This window comes from Ctenocephalides felis, unplaced genomic scaffold (assembly GCF_003426905.1).
Source record: "Ctenocephalides felis isolate EL2017-DRISC unplaced genomic scaffold, ASM342690v1 CF-g0.4_SCAFFOLD_01886, whole genome shotgun sequence".
Lineage (NCBI taxonomy): Eukaryota > Metazoa > Arthropoda > Insecta > Siphonaptera > Pulicidae > Ctenocephalides > Ctenocephalides felis.
Genome location: NW_020538040.1, coordinates 182505093 through 182520017, shown reverse-complemented (window position 1 = coordinate 182520017; position 14925 = coordinate 182505093). Strand labels below are relative to the sequence as shown.

Below are 14925 nucleotides of genomic sequence, written 5' to 3'. Positions count from 1 at the left end.
ATTCCATTCGCGAGTGTCAAATCCAATATTAACATTCGGTTTATCAAGATCAACATGGCAGAAGTAGCTATTGGTTATATCATGTGATGTCTTAATAAATAATAATAATGTGATATTTTTGTTTTTGAGTGTATAAAAGTATCCGTAAACATGACTGATTTAAATACCGCCGCGATTGCGGATATAAAAAAACCCGAGGAGGTTGTTACGATGGCCATTAATGATAATTTGAAATTTGCTGTGTTGATAGGACTCATCGAAGTTGGACAAGTTTCGAATAGAGAAGTTGTAAATACTATTCTTCAACTGGTGAGTTCTTATACTTCAGTATATGCAAACAAATTTATATTATAATAATTGGTCTCATACGGCCGATACGATACGTTTGGGCATTTTGTAAGTTTTACTGTAAACAAAGGCTTGTCAAATGTTGACAACCGGCTAGGGAAATAGATTTACTTTTGACCAATAATGGTTTTAAGACTCTTAATATGTCATATGTGTCTATATATATGTACAGTGTAAATTAGGATATGTAAAAATATTAATTTATCTAAAAATTGATCGACGACTGACAGCTGTCATATACAGATAAATTAAAATCCTTTCAAAAACGTTCAGAAAAGGAGTTGTATTGTAAATATATAATGCACAACACAAAGATCACAATTACAACTACGACTTGATTTTGTTACAAAAGTTAATGCATTGATGCAGCAAATTATCATAACCCATGTGGTTTTTATATTATTCAAGAAAACAAATTGTTTCAAATTTTACATTGTACAGTATATGTCAATATTCTATATGATCAATTTTTTAACCGATCTCCTATTGCTGTCTTCGCTATTTCTGTCGTCCAGGTTTATTAAATTTACAGCTTTACTTGGTTTAAATAAAGATCAATAAAATACAATACATCGCTCACTGTGCTGATAAATTCAAATGTGCTATAACACTTATATTGAATGATGTAGATACAATATATCATATGTTGAATTTTATTAACTTCTCTAAACTTTTTCCACTTCTGACAGCTGTCATATATTGATATTTTAAATTCCTTTTCAATTGTACTTGTAAATGATTTATGTACATTGCAGCAAAGATCACAATAGTTGTACTATAATTTGATTTAGAAATTATCATAACCCATGTGGTTTCTATATTATACAAAAAAACAAACAACTTAAATTGTATATTATGTATGAATATTTCATTCCACTTTTCGATCAGTCTGACTTTGTCTATGTTGTGTTCGTCTTCTAGCTTTACATAAATGTACCTCTTTACATAAATGCAAAACACTGTAAATTGTTCACCATGCTGATAAGTTTATGTATATATATATATATATATATATATATATATATACATACGATACAGCTGCAATATATCAACATTCTTCAACTTTTAATTCAAATGTTTTCTTAATTCTAACACAAATTATAATTTTCATGGATATGGTGCATTCGAATAGCTCTTGGTGTCTATGAAATAATTAATTTTCATTTGCCTTCATGCTTGTGGTTGAATGGTGATTCTACACGAGGAAAAAATGTTAATTTGAAAAAGATACTTTATTGGGCTCTATCTAGATGGCATGGATAATAACACAATTCTTATTTTTATTATTGAGTATATTTAATTTTTTTTTAGTAATAAATAATTTAGTAATAATTTTATTTTGTATAGTATTTACTGTATTAGAGTTGTGTTTTTAACCATTAGCTTTCATTTCTTACACTGGTCAACGGCATTTAGTTTGTCTTGGATATTGAATGGATTCCACAACTCATATTTGGTTTTTGACACTGGTTTTCTTCACCAAATTATTTTTTTGAATTCTACTAAATGGTTTTTAGAGGAGTATAATATTTAATATTTATATTATATATGAACATTTTGTATTTTGGTAAACGGATATAGAAATATATTTTTGGTACGATTATTGAGAAATTTGCTTACTAGAAGGATAGAAATCTAGCTTTCAAGTTTGTTGCTAAGTAGCTTGGAGAACTTTCTCTGTAACACAATACTTCTACTTTTTCTTTCGAATCAGATAATTTTTGTAAATCTGTACTCTTCGCTAGCCTTTAGATAAGTTTTTTTATTCACTGCAAGCTCGTGTTAAGCTTTTATTATATCTGGCAATTTTAGTGTTTTTTTTAAGAGTTTTTTCAACATTATGTAGGTAAATGTTTTTTCTGACTTAAATTAGTATGAAAACCAGGTAAAGGTGTGAAATCTATGAAGATATCCTGGGTATTACAAAATGCTTTTTTTGTTGAACAGTTTTCTAGAATTATTTTTTGTGCCCTACAAATAACATAATTATTGCACAATAACAAACTATTTGTAAAATGTTTTTTCTTCTGTTTACAGTTCTAATGTGGCTTATAAAATATTTCATATTTGATTCACTTTAAATACATGATATTTTTGTATGTACTTTATTATTTGTTAATACATTATGTTTGAAAAATCTTATTTTGTTGTTTTTATTGTTCAATTTTTTTTCTCATTTATGTGTTGATTTATTTATATGAAATTATATACTTTGTTTTTTTGTTACTGTGATCCAATATATACTTTTTTATATTGTATACTATAAATTTATTTTTTTCAACAATAATTTTACATGATTTTGAATTTTAAATTATGATTTTGAATAATTTTTAATCTTGTGCTTGGATCCTGATTTGTAACTACCTGTCGTGTGTAATGTAAGTTTTAATTTTTATATTTTTTATTTATTTAATTGCATGCCGAACATTTCTCACTAATATTGCATGAAATTGATACTTTTCTTTGTGAATCACTCATATTTCCATAAAATGCTTACATATGTACTAATCAAATTATTAACATTGAATGTGTATGTTATTAATTGCAGGCTACATGTTTAATTTCCACATTTCAAATGTTATGTTTCTTTAATCAATAACATGAAATTTTCAGGAATGTGTGTTTGAAAATAACACCAGCTATGTGAATAATAATCTGTTAACAAATTAATACACTTTCCTGTTGATGTATTGTATACTAACATTTTTCTTCAGCTAAACAAAATTATATACTACGTGGACAATTTCAGTTTGTTGACATCATCATGTGCATTTCTTAAATTTTTATTTGAGTAACTAAAGCGTTATGAAGTGTGTTTTGTATTTACACAACTAATAAAACTGTCGCATTATGATTAAATAGCATTTGTTTAACACTTGGTTATTATTAAACTTTGAATTTGTTTGACTTGAATTAATAGAGATTAATTTCATGATATACATATATAATTTTTTCTATGTTGGAGAAATAATGAGAAAATTGGTATGGAGGTTCCGAAGATTTTATTCGATAGAGTAATAAAACACTTGCAAAGTGGTTTGTTTAAAAAAAATTATTTATTGTTTTGTACGTCTATCTTGTACTAAGAATATATAGTTCAAACCAAGGAAGTTTTTATTAGGAAGATCTAGTGCGTCCTAATAGAGTAAACCCCCTATAACGCGGTTTTCATATTACGCGGAGCTGAAATTGCACTAGACAGGTAACTTCATAGATAAAGAAGTATAATGATGGTACTTCTATAGCACGGTTTTCGTTCAACAGCCCATAAGTATTTTCAATATATATCATCGATTATATTAGTGTTGGAGGTTCCTCACAGAAAGTCTATTTTTATTTTTTAAACCTACTTGACATTTTTTCCCGGTGAATAGTTCCTTAATTTAGCTTTTATTTCATTTACTGTATATTAATATGAATTCTGCTATTCAATTACTCATTTATGTATAAACTTGACCAGTTTATTCCAAACCATCCTGTTTATATTGCTTATTGAATATTTTGTAACAAGTGCGGTTTTAGATTTTTGACCAATCAATCCATCTGCAAAATCACGATGTTTCACTTGGTTTTCGCTTCTTAACATTTGTCACCTGTATCTATGTTTTCAGCGTTTTTATTTAAATAAAATATTTAAATACAAGTGAGCAGAAACCAATTTATAGTATATGAAAAAAAAAACATGAATTATTAACTTCCCGTCGACGATTTCGGGAACACGGATGAAGCGTTTTGAATAATTCAAAAAACATTCGATTCGTATTGATAAGGAGACGTGCTGATTAGTTGTTGGCGAAGGCAGGTCTAGCTGTTCCGAAGATATGGGGCAAAAAGTGCCAAAAACGGTAACTCAGTTTTTAAGAGAACGGAGCGTCCGATTTGAATAATTCAAATTTTCATGAAAGCAGGTCTAGTGGTTTCGGAGATCTAGTGAAAAAAGTAAAAAAAATGCCATCTGGCGGTCAAAAATTATCATTAGACATATGCACATCAAATTATCATATATTTTATAAAGATTTTAACAATAAGTATAATTTTTTTTTACATTTCTATGGGTTCCGTACCAGTGTTTATCCGTTAGACGGCGACGCGGCGCTTACGCGCTTCGATATTTTGTCTCTATGCAGTTAAAGCAGTACGATTGCTTTGAAAAAAAGTTCAGAATTTCCAAAATATTTCAAAATACACTTTTCTTCAAAAAGCATTTTTTTCAAAAAAGTAAATTTTTGTCAAAAATTTATAGTTTCTTAAAAATCTAATTTTTCAGAGTATTTTTTTTTCAAAAATGTTAATATTTAAAAAAAAAAAAAAAAATTTGGTACGGAAAGTTCCAGCAATTTGCCTTAAGGCACGATGCCATGCGCCCCACTAGTTTTCATATTGAATATGAAAAACAAAAGGCAACAAAAATCGTTTTATACGGATCTGCGACACATGGGTAAACAAAAATGGAGGAACAGAAAAATGAAACCAGAAGAAAGCTGGCAACATGGTTTTTTCTTCATTTGGTATCTTCAGGTAAATGAATTTAAAGAGCGTTGTTGGTGGTCCTAATGTTAAGCATACTCGATATCCTATAGTGGCTGTACTACTGCGGAAAGTTGAAAAGATCCAAATAATTATTTGTAATCAGCATTTATTATCATCCATTCGTTTTTTGCAATCTCTTTGAATTGCATTGTTATGAACATCAATTTGAGAACTCAGAATAAGGGGGCGTCCATTAATCACGTAAGCCTTTTATGGGGGGTAAAGGAGGAGTCCAGTAAGAAATCACGTGTATTTATTTTTAACCTGAATTAAAAGAAAATCTAAACATTTTCAAAAAAAATTTCACAATTTTTACGATATTTTTTGTAACTAAAAATATACGTAATGTTTCTTGGTGGAGGGGGGGGGTTAATTTTGAATATCACAACCTCTCACCACGGGGGAGGGGGGGTTTAAAAATCCTTAAATAATCGATCACGTGATTAATGGACGCCCCCTAACTTATTTTCTCGCGGTCTGATAAAATATTCTTTCTGTATCAAGATTTTTATCCAGTCGACCATCAAATTTTGTGAAATTGCAAACCTTGGACAATTTATTTTCTCGCTGTGATAAAATATAAATTTTCATCCAATCGACCATCAAATTTCTTGAGATTGCATTGATTGAATTGTTACAAATTTAAATTTGAGAACTCAGGACAACTTATTTTCTCGTAGTCTGATAAAATTCTCTTTTTAACTTCCCGTAGGGTAAGTTATTGTAATGGGCCGAAAATCGTAATTGAAAATTTTTACATTTCTCGACGTTTTGAAGGTTTCTGAACATTTTGGCATACCTCAGAAAAAATGGATGTGTGTGCGTGTGTGTGTGTGTATGAATGTATGGATACAAATTTCCAGTCACGCTTTCGGGCGCATGGATCAACCGATTTGAATGGTTCAAAAAACATTCGATTCCTATTGATAGGGAGATGAACTGATTAGTTTTTGGCAAAGGCAGGTCCAGCAGTTACGGAGATAAAGATCAAAGAGTGCAGAAAATAGAAATCGAGTTTTTGAGAGAACGGAGCATCTGGTTTGAATGTTCTAAAAAACATTCAATTAGTAATGATTGGGAGAAGTTTTTATCAGATTTTGGCAAAGGCATGCCCAGCCATTTCGAAGATACGGAGCTAAATGTGCAAAAAATGGCAGTTTTTGAGAGAATTAAGTGTCCGATTTAAATGATTCAAAGAACTTTCTACTTGTCTTAACAAAATAATCGATTTTGGAAAATTTTTTTTTTTTTTTTTTTTTTTTTTTTTTTTTTTTTTTTTTTTTTTTTTTTAGTTTTTTGTATATCGAAAATATTTATTTTTAAATCTGATTATAGTTCTAATATACTTTACAAATAATTTCAACTCTGCAATTCAGTTTATATAATATTTAGAAATATTAGACAATGTTACAATATTTATAATAATCTATTTGAAAACATTCAGTAATCCTCGAACATTTCGTTACGGTACGGGAAGTTCCAGCAATTTGCCTTAAGGCACGATGCCACCCACCCCACTAGTTTACTCACTATATATACGATAAAATATAAATTTCCATCCAATCGACCATCAATTTTTTTGAGATTGCATTGATTTAATTGTTACAAACTTAAATTTGAGAACTCAGGACAACTTATTTTCTCGCGGTCTAATAAGATAATCTCGCCTGTATCTTTCCATTTATTCGACTATCAAATTTTAAGAGATTGCATTGATTGCCTTGCTATGAATTTAAATTTGAGAACTCATGACAGCTTATTTTTTCGCGGTCTGATGAAATTTTCTTGTCTGCATCAAATTTCCATCCAATCGACCATCAAATTTTCTTCACTTATCCATTTGTTTTTAGAATGCTCTTCCTTTTCCTCTGTTCAATTTAAAATTGGGATTGCCATAAACTATAAATCTCTGGACAACTTTTTTCTTGCGACCTACCAAAACATTCTTCATCTGCTCCAAGATTTTAATTCCATCCTGGTTTCTGTCTGATGACGACTTCATCCCGATGCTAGATGTCGCCTGATCGACGCGCCGCGTTCGACGCGAGAGTTTCGCGCATCTGCCGGCTGGTGCAATTGCTACTGCTACGTGTAGCGGATTCTGGCCGATTCAGTAGCAACGTGACATTCGGCCAAGACGTAGCCTCTAGCGTAGCACTCGTAGCACCCGTAGCGATGAAAAGCGCGCGAGTTTAAATCGTAGACGTAGTTAAAGCCATTTACCAAAATGCCAATGGTAATAATTGATGTTCGAATGTGTTCATGTTAAATACAGTGTTTGTTACGAATTTATATATATATATATATATATATATATATATATATATTATGAGTGGAAAGGAAATTGAACATACCGCACTATTTTTTCACTATTTATTAAATAATATGCAATTTTTAATATTATTTAATAATTAGCACAAACATTGCAGAGTGTTCATATTTCAAATATAATGTGTTTATTCAACATGTTCATAATACAAAACTTCATCCGTTTTTATTTTCCCATCACCATTCTTATCTTTTCATTTGCATCACATAAACAGTGTTTATTTTCATATATGTGGAATTATTAGTTTTACTTTGAAGTAAATATATGTGAAATTACAAATATGTGAAAAATATGCACAAATTAGGATCTTCTGTGTATGCTGTGACAACGTCCAAGGCTCCGATAGTAAGACAAATTTCCCAAGGAACGATAAATCCAATTTAGACTGAGGAAGGCACATCACAATAAGTTTTTATTGTAGAAATTTGCACTACTTTAAGTCGATGTTTAACCTATTTTTTCAATGTTTAAATTTATGGCTGATTTATTTTATACAAATAAAACACTGGGTTATTAGGAATTATAAGTTTTTCAAATACATACGTTTTGATATGCATCGAGACCGTTATTCAGTGGAACGAACTAAAAGGATGTCAATAAATATACAAAATTATAATATAATCATATAATTCATTACTTACATTTGCAAAACTATAATTTTGATAATAGTATATACTTGATTGCGTTTTTTTACTTACACAGTACGAGAAATTAATAATTTAAACATTGATCTAACAATGAGTAAGAGTTATTGTGATTGGCATAGTAGTTCAAGAAAAATTAAATTCAAACTTATGTGTACATTGAAGTTCGAAATCTGAAACAAGATTTTTTTTACAAATATCTTGGAAAAAGTGACGTTGATAAAATAAAATATTTACTCTTTAATTCAATAACCAGATTTGGAAAAATGTCAGTTTACTTTTAGTTGCTACGAAGGAGAATGCACTACATACTTTTTTAAACAAATATTTTGAACAAAGTGGTGGTGAAAAAATCTATTCTATGTTAGTGGTTTGTAATGTGTTAATTGAGCATCGTTTAATTTTGTGTTGTGATAACGTTTATATAAATTTTGACGTCTTTCACCAATGTATGTTTTATGACAGTTGGTGCAGTTTATTTGATAAGATTATTTAAATTTTTAGTATCAAATTTTGTTTCAACTTGCAATTTGTAATTACCCAGTTTTTTAATTGGAGTCGTATTTGACCTGAGTCATTTATATATATACATATATATATACATATATATATATATATATATATATATATATATATATGTAGGTAGTAGACCCCATAAATTCCAGAATTATCCGCATTAAAATCGGTGAATGTAATTAGCTCTTAGAAATGGGCTACGAGATTGTTTTTTTATTCATTAGCTCCAGTCTTACCAGCATCAAGTTGGGGGATGATTTACTTTTATTGTGTAATAACTGATAAAATAATTTGCGATCGATACGAAAATATGAATTTTATACAGATGGAACAATATTTTATTCCAATATTGATTTTGGCCTACTTTCTTTTTATAATACAGTGAGTTGTTTTTATACAAAACGTAGATGCCAGGGAAGTGTTTGCTTATTTTTAATGTCGATGTAATCCCTAGTAACGACACTGAAAAATAGTTTAGATGAAACGTAATATTTTTTTATTACTTTTAATATCTTTTGAAGTTCAATGCTATCGGGCACAAGTGTATTTTTCATCTGAAGATTTTTCTCTCGACGATCCTTTTCCCGTCACCTGTGCACCTGACGCGTTTATTCTCGAGTGAATAACAAACGCCAAATGAATGAAACATCTATATATCTTTACTTAATCTGCATGTCTTTATAAAAAGACACCAGTATTGGAGTTTTCTGTATTTATTCATGTTCTTTTTCAATTTCGCGTCTCGTAATCGCGACTTGATAAACGTGGATGTTCCGAAGCGCATGAATTACGCGAAAACTTTTCTCTACGTTGAATATTTAATATATATCTTACTTTTAATGCTACATTTCTATACTCATAAATCATGTACGCAATTTGCAACTGATATCTGCGTATTTAATACCCGCGGGGTAATAAATATGTTTAAAACGCCTCATGTGAAATTCTCTTTACAAAAACCATTTTTTTTTTCAAATCAATTGTATATATATTTGTGGTTGGGGGTCGGGGTTAACTTTCTTTTCCTATACCAATATTGAACATATTTTTATGTATTATTCAAATATACTATTTAAGGTATGTGTTTAAAATTTTGGTAGATGTTGCAAATATTAATAAAGTACGCGCGTATTATAAAAAAGTCTAGCACGCACGCACATGGAACGGTATATAAATTTCATTTTTCATACTATGTGTTAACGTGTAAATGTATTTTTTTCATTTTTCATACTAACGACAACAATCACATTTTTCATATTATATAAACGTCTAAATGAAAATTTTCAATCGCCTATACTTACATATGTACCCCCTCCTCTGTTTCCAATCTCCATTGAAAGAGGTTGATATTTAATTTGGAACGACTTCCATTTGGGTTACTTGTACGAAGTGCTGTAATATTATTAACCCATCTAAATGTTGTGATATCTCAGTTTGTTGTCGAATCTCTAGATGAACCAGAACCTGGTCCACAACCCTATTTTTTTTAAAGCAACACATTACCTGTTGACTAAAATTGATATATATGATCTAGATTTCGTTAGAAAAGTGTTGTTTCTTATTTCATGATTTAAAAATATTTATTTATACATGTCACAAGGACGCAAAACAAACTAGAAACACATTTATTATTCTTCTATAATTTAATCAAATTTTATTACTAATAGGTACTTCTAAACATTTCTGTGTCTGATGATTATGTGTCTGTGTCGAATGTTGCTTTGTTTATCCAAAAAATATTTTAAAAGCATTACTAGTTGGTAATTCGATATTTTTCAAATCAGAGCACAATGGAGCTCAATATGTAGATAATAGGTTTCCAAACTTTTTGGTGTGGTGATCCCTCGGGCTTTGCCATGAACCCCCTATTTATCCTATATCGATTTCTTTCATAAATACTGTACTAAAATTTATTATTAAATAGTTAAAGTAAAAATATTTGGTAATTTTATAATTTATTAAAGGAATTTAAAGTTATAATAAAAAAGTAAGCGAAAAGTAAATGTTTGTCAATATTTGGCAACAATTTTGTTTAATTAGGTTTAATCTTACATCTCCCTACTAATGATGTTCGTTTAGTCTACATCTTTTTTTATTAGTATTAAAGCTAAATTTTCTTGTTTATTTTAAAACTATTAAATTTTTTATCTTTAGTATCGAGAAATTCTATCAGCCTCAAAAAGCGCAAATAATATTGCCTAGCCTTTCAATAGTCAGCAAATAGAGTCCTTACAAGCTCAACAATATTGTTACTACAAACTGAATACCTACTTATGCTTCAACTTATAAAAGAGAATTGTTTTTTTTTTTTTTTTTTTTTTTTCTATTGATATATTATTTTCATATCTCAGTCAGGCAGATGTGTCTGGTATAAGAGATTATGAAACAATTTTCATATTTCATATATACATATCATTTATATTTATTACATTCTACATTTATAAGCCTTATATTTAAATATCTTTTCAATCGTTTTCATCTTCAAGTTCTTTATAATATTTTTTTATGTTATTGTCATTTAGAATTGATAATTGATATCAGATGATAAGTTAACTGAATATGCAGGATTGAGCGAGTAATACTAATAATAAGATGACCATGCGTTGCGGTTTGGTCGAGACAGTCCTGGATTTCCACCTTGTGTCCCTAGTTTTGCTAATAAGAGCAATTTTTGTCACGATTTTTGATCATTTGTCCTGGATTGTCCCGGGTTTTTGAAAAGTATAGATTAAAATTAAATCTTTGCCATTACTTGATTATGAAATTACAACTACCCATCAGATATCTGAAAATGAGATATGATGATGCAATTGATATATGCAATGAGTATGCTTAATTGCTTATATAAAACAATACGTTATGAATGAGAAAATTACCCAATACAAAGTTTCAAAGGCGTTTTAAAATATGTTCTTATACTCATAAATTCGAACTTTTATTCTCAATTTTACGAAAATTAACAATAGTTATGAAAATTAACGAACCAATGCTTATTGTTTTCAAATTTATTTCAGAGAAAATTTAATAGAATTTTATGCAAGGCTCAAAAGCGAAAAATACATATTTGTAGATCAGATACAAGATCATAAGTAATAAAAGAGTATAACATGTAATCGAATCATAAAGTTTTTATTAAAAGTCGGCAATTCTGATTAAAAATATTGGTTCATTAAAAAAACTGTTCTATTGTATCCTTAAACAGTATTTTAAAATCAATAAGTAATTCAGCATAAACTCCCCTCGCCCCGTCCCGGTTTTGACTTTAAAAAATGGTCACCTTAGTATTACATGTATCGGTTAATAATTTTCGTACAATGAATAAAATATGATTCCGCCACCTCTAGTGTAAAATAATGACGAATTTTCGCTCTCTCTCGAATGAAATTGATATATCCTTCCTGCGATACATTCGTTTCATTTCGCTTCGTTTCGATCCATGTCCTGCCAGAGTATCTCTGGCTGGAATATCCATCCTTTTGCCCTCGCCCTACAAAACTAATCGAAGGCACGTACGGTGCACCAATTTATAACATCTCTCTACCGATGAAACGACAAATCACGACGGAATTCTGAAATCATATGACAAATTCAGCCATAATTCTATTATGGGAATAGAATGCCGCCTCCTCGGTCCGGGGCGAAGAATATTTCTGTTGCAGCCGGTAATAAGAGGTCTGATATGTCACGTACAACTGAGAATTGACCTTTCATTGAACCCCACGAGATACTCCTTCTCTCTACTCTAATACACGGACGAGGACGAGGATTTCTCAAACTTTTTAAAGGATATGTCGAAAGGATTGAAATCATTTAGGCATAATACAAATTGGTCTCGTTTTACTTGCAAAGTTCACAAAGAAGTTTGTTTTTGCCATCTTTCATGTAATTCTGAATCATTTGAAACCAAAATTGAAAAAAAAAACTAGTGGTGTATGGCATCGTGCCTTAAGGCAAATTGCTGGTACTTCCCGTACCGTAACGAAATGTTCGAGAAATATCCAATGTTTTCAAATAGATTATTATAAATACTGTAACATTGTCTAATATTTACAAGAGTTATATAAACTGAATTGCAAAGTTAAAATTATTCATTTAAAACTTTAGTGAATTTTTATAATTATAACCACTATGTTATAGTTAATGTTTATAGTTTAATGAAGAATTTATAATTTTAACAAATTTTAATAAATATGAAAATAAATCCAGAAGAATTCATTCGATTCAGACAGATCTTTTCCCATGGTTTATTTTTTAATAATTTATTTATATACAATTTTGCTCAATGTTAAATCTGTGCTCCAACGCACTCATTATAAAATTAATTTAAATCCAATTTATGCTCTAATAATCTCATTAGAATAATGCCAAGTGCATGAATGCACATAATTCGCATAGCCGATATTTAATATTTTGATTCATTTATTTTAGTTCTACGAAATTAAAATTGCCTGTTAGGGAGAACATGTATGTGCAATATTTTATTATTGCCAATTAGTAACAATATTAGAGATTTTCGAACTTGGTGGTTTAATTTGATTATTAATTTCCTGAAGCGAAATTCATGTTTTTGCCAGAAATTCCGATATTTAATTTTTTTGATATATCAATTAATTCTGAATCTTTTGGCATCGAAATTGAAAATAGTATCTGTGTGTGTATGTATGAGCCTATATTTGACCTTTTGTCGACGTTTTTTGAAAAAGTTTATACTTCTAAACTCGATAAATAAATAATATTTTTAATACAATTTATTATTTGTAATTATGCAAAACTATGTTTTTGATTTGAAAATTTTCTTGTCACTATTTCAATAGTTGCTGAATATCGTTTCTTATTGATTACACTAATGGGAACTTATGGGTACCTGAAACTTGCCTTAAGCAAAAATTTCAATTGGAAATGTATTGGCTCTGTATGTAGAATTATTTCCATTATTCTAGTCAATAAGTTTTTAGGAGTTTTATAAGTAAATGTTTATTTAGAAACTAATAAAGTCGGATTTTGATCACTTAACCGCTTAAGGTTTTTGTCTCCGTCCAAAGACGTTTATTGATATCAAGAGCTAAAAGTAAAGTAATCAATATAAATCGAATTCTGCTGCTCCTTTAGACTCTGAAATATATGTAGAATATCCATTAGATCGAAGCAGAATTTATATATAGCAGAAGGCATACAGATCGGAGACGAACAAAATGCATGTATGAATAAATAGCTCCACATACTACATATATGCACGGGGGATCGATATCTCTCGGATACAAAATTTAAAAGATTTTTAGAAAACAACAGTATCCAATATACTAAGAATAAATTTTAAAATAATTTTTTGAAATTTTTATTTCAAAACCACAATCAGAATAAGTTTTGTCCATTCTCTAATAAAGATAGGGGAAAGTCCACGAGTGCCGGACACCTAAGGTTATTTATAAATAAATAAAAAAATATTTTACGAAATGTTTATTAAATTATGGCTTATGTTAGATAGCAAAGTTAGAAATCAAACTAAATTAACAAAAACACAATCTTTGCTAAACCATAATTAATACTATCAATCAAAGTTTGGTAACAAAAAATGTGATTTTACGAAGTGGTACCTAGTACCGGACATTTCAAAATAACAGTATTGAGCACATTGGTAGACATTTCTATACTCTGGAGTGTCTACACATATGTATTAGACGAATATTCTTAGATATTCCAAAAAATCACTAATTTTCCACCCTTTTGGCTGAGCCACACCGATGCTCTCAGCTGGAGCATTTATCATGAGATTTTCATTCTTTAATTTGAAAATACGAAAAATGGGGGTATGTAGTGACCGTTAGCACTCATACAGAACTATATTGGAAATATATTGGTCTTCTGTCTAAAATTATTTCATTTACTACCTATGATCTATTGCTCCTCCATCAGCTCGCCCATTATGATAGACAGTGCATGTAGTCATAGTCTACTCGAGACAGTGAATCGTACAAGCTATTCTCTTTATTCCTGCTCTATTGGGAAGATCACAAAAGAAGAAGCTGAACTGCCAAACCCCTTGTGAGAAATGCATTTGGATATTTGAACCGACGAACAACGAGCATATATATTTGAATACACGCATGCGAATCCGTGAAAACTTTTATTTCTGATAAAACTAGGCGGTGCATTCATCCGTATTCACTAGAAAATAAAATTATATCAAATTCAAACTTACAACCAAGGAATTATCATTTGTTGTGTTTCTCAGGACATACTATTTTCAATTTTGGTGTCAGATGATTCAGAATGGTTTGAACACTCGAAAAAATGTAAAGTTCTTCCCAATTCCTCTAACCTCATCTATGGTGTAACCGTCATATAGTTGACAAGCCGAGTGTCATTTACCTCCTTTCTAAATGTGGTAGCAGCCTGATTAAATATTCTCGTCCTGCGATCAATTTCTGATTTCTGATTCCTGATTCCTGATCATGTTCTATTCATTGCTTTGCCTTGCTGCAGGCGATGATCTGATGATCTGACGAATTATTCGTGTGCTGCGCAGCGTGAAAAGATATGGCGCATGAAATGATTTAC

General features: G+C 29.8%; 1 protein-coding gene across 1 annotated transcript in view; it reads left to right on the top strand.

The window, feature by feature from the left end:
* The first annotated feature begins 59 nt into the window (after positions 1-59).
* Positions 60-14925, top strand: part of LOC113377787 (neurobeachin-like) — a 287948-nt gene continuing 273082 nt past the window's right edge. The window contains 1 exon segment of the mRNA XM_026618207.1: positions 60-309. Coding sequence (XP_026473992.1) covers positions 151-309 — 159 coding nt within the window. The 5' untranslated portion in view covers positions 60-150.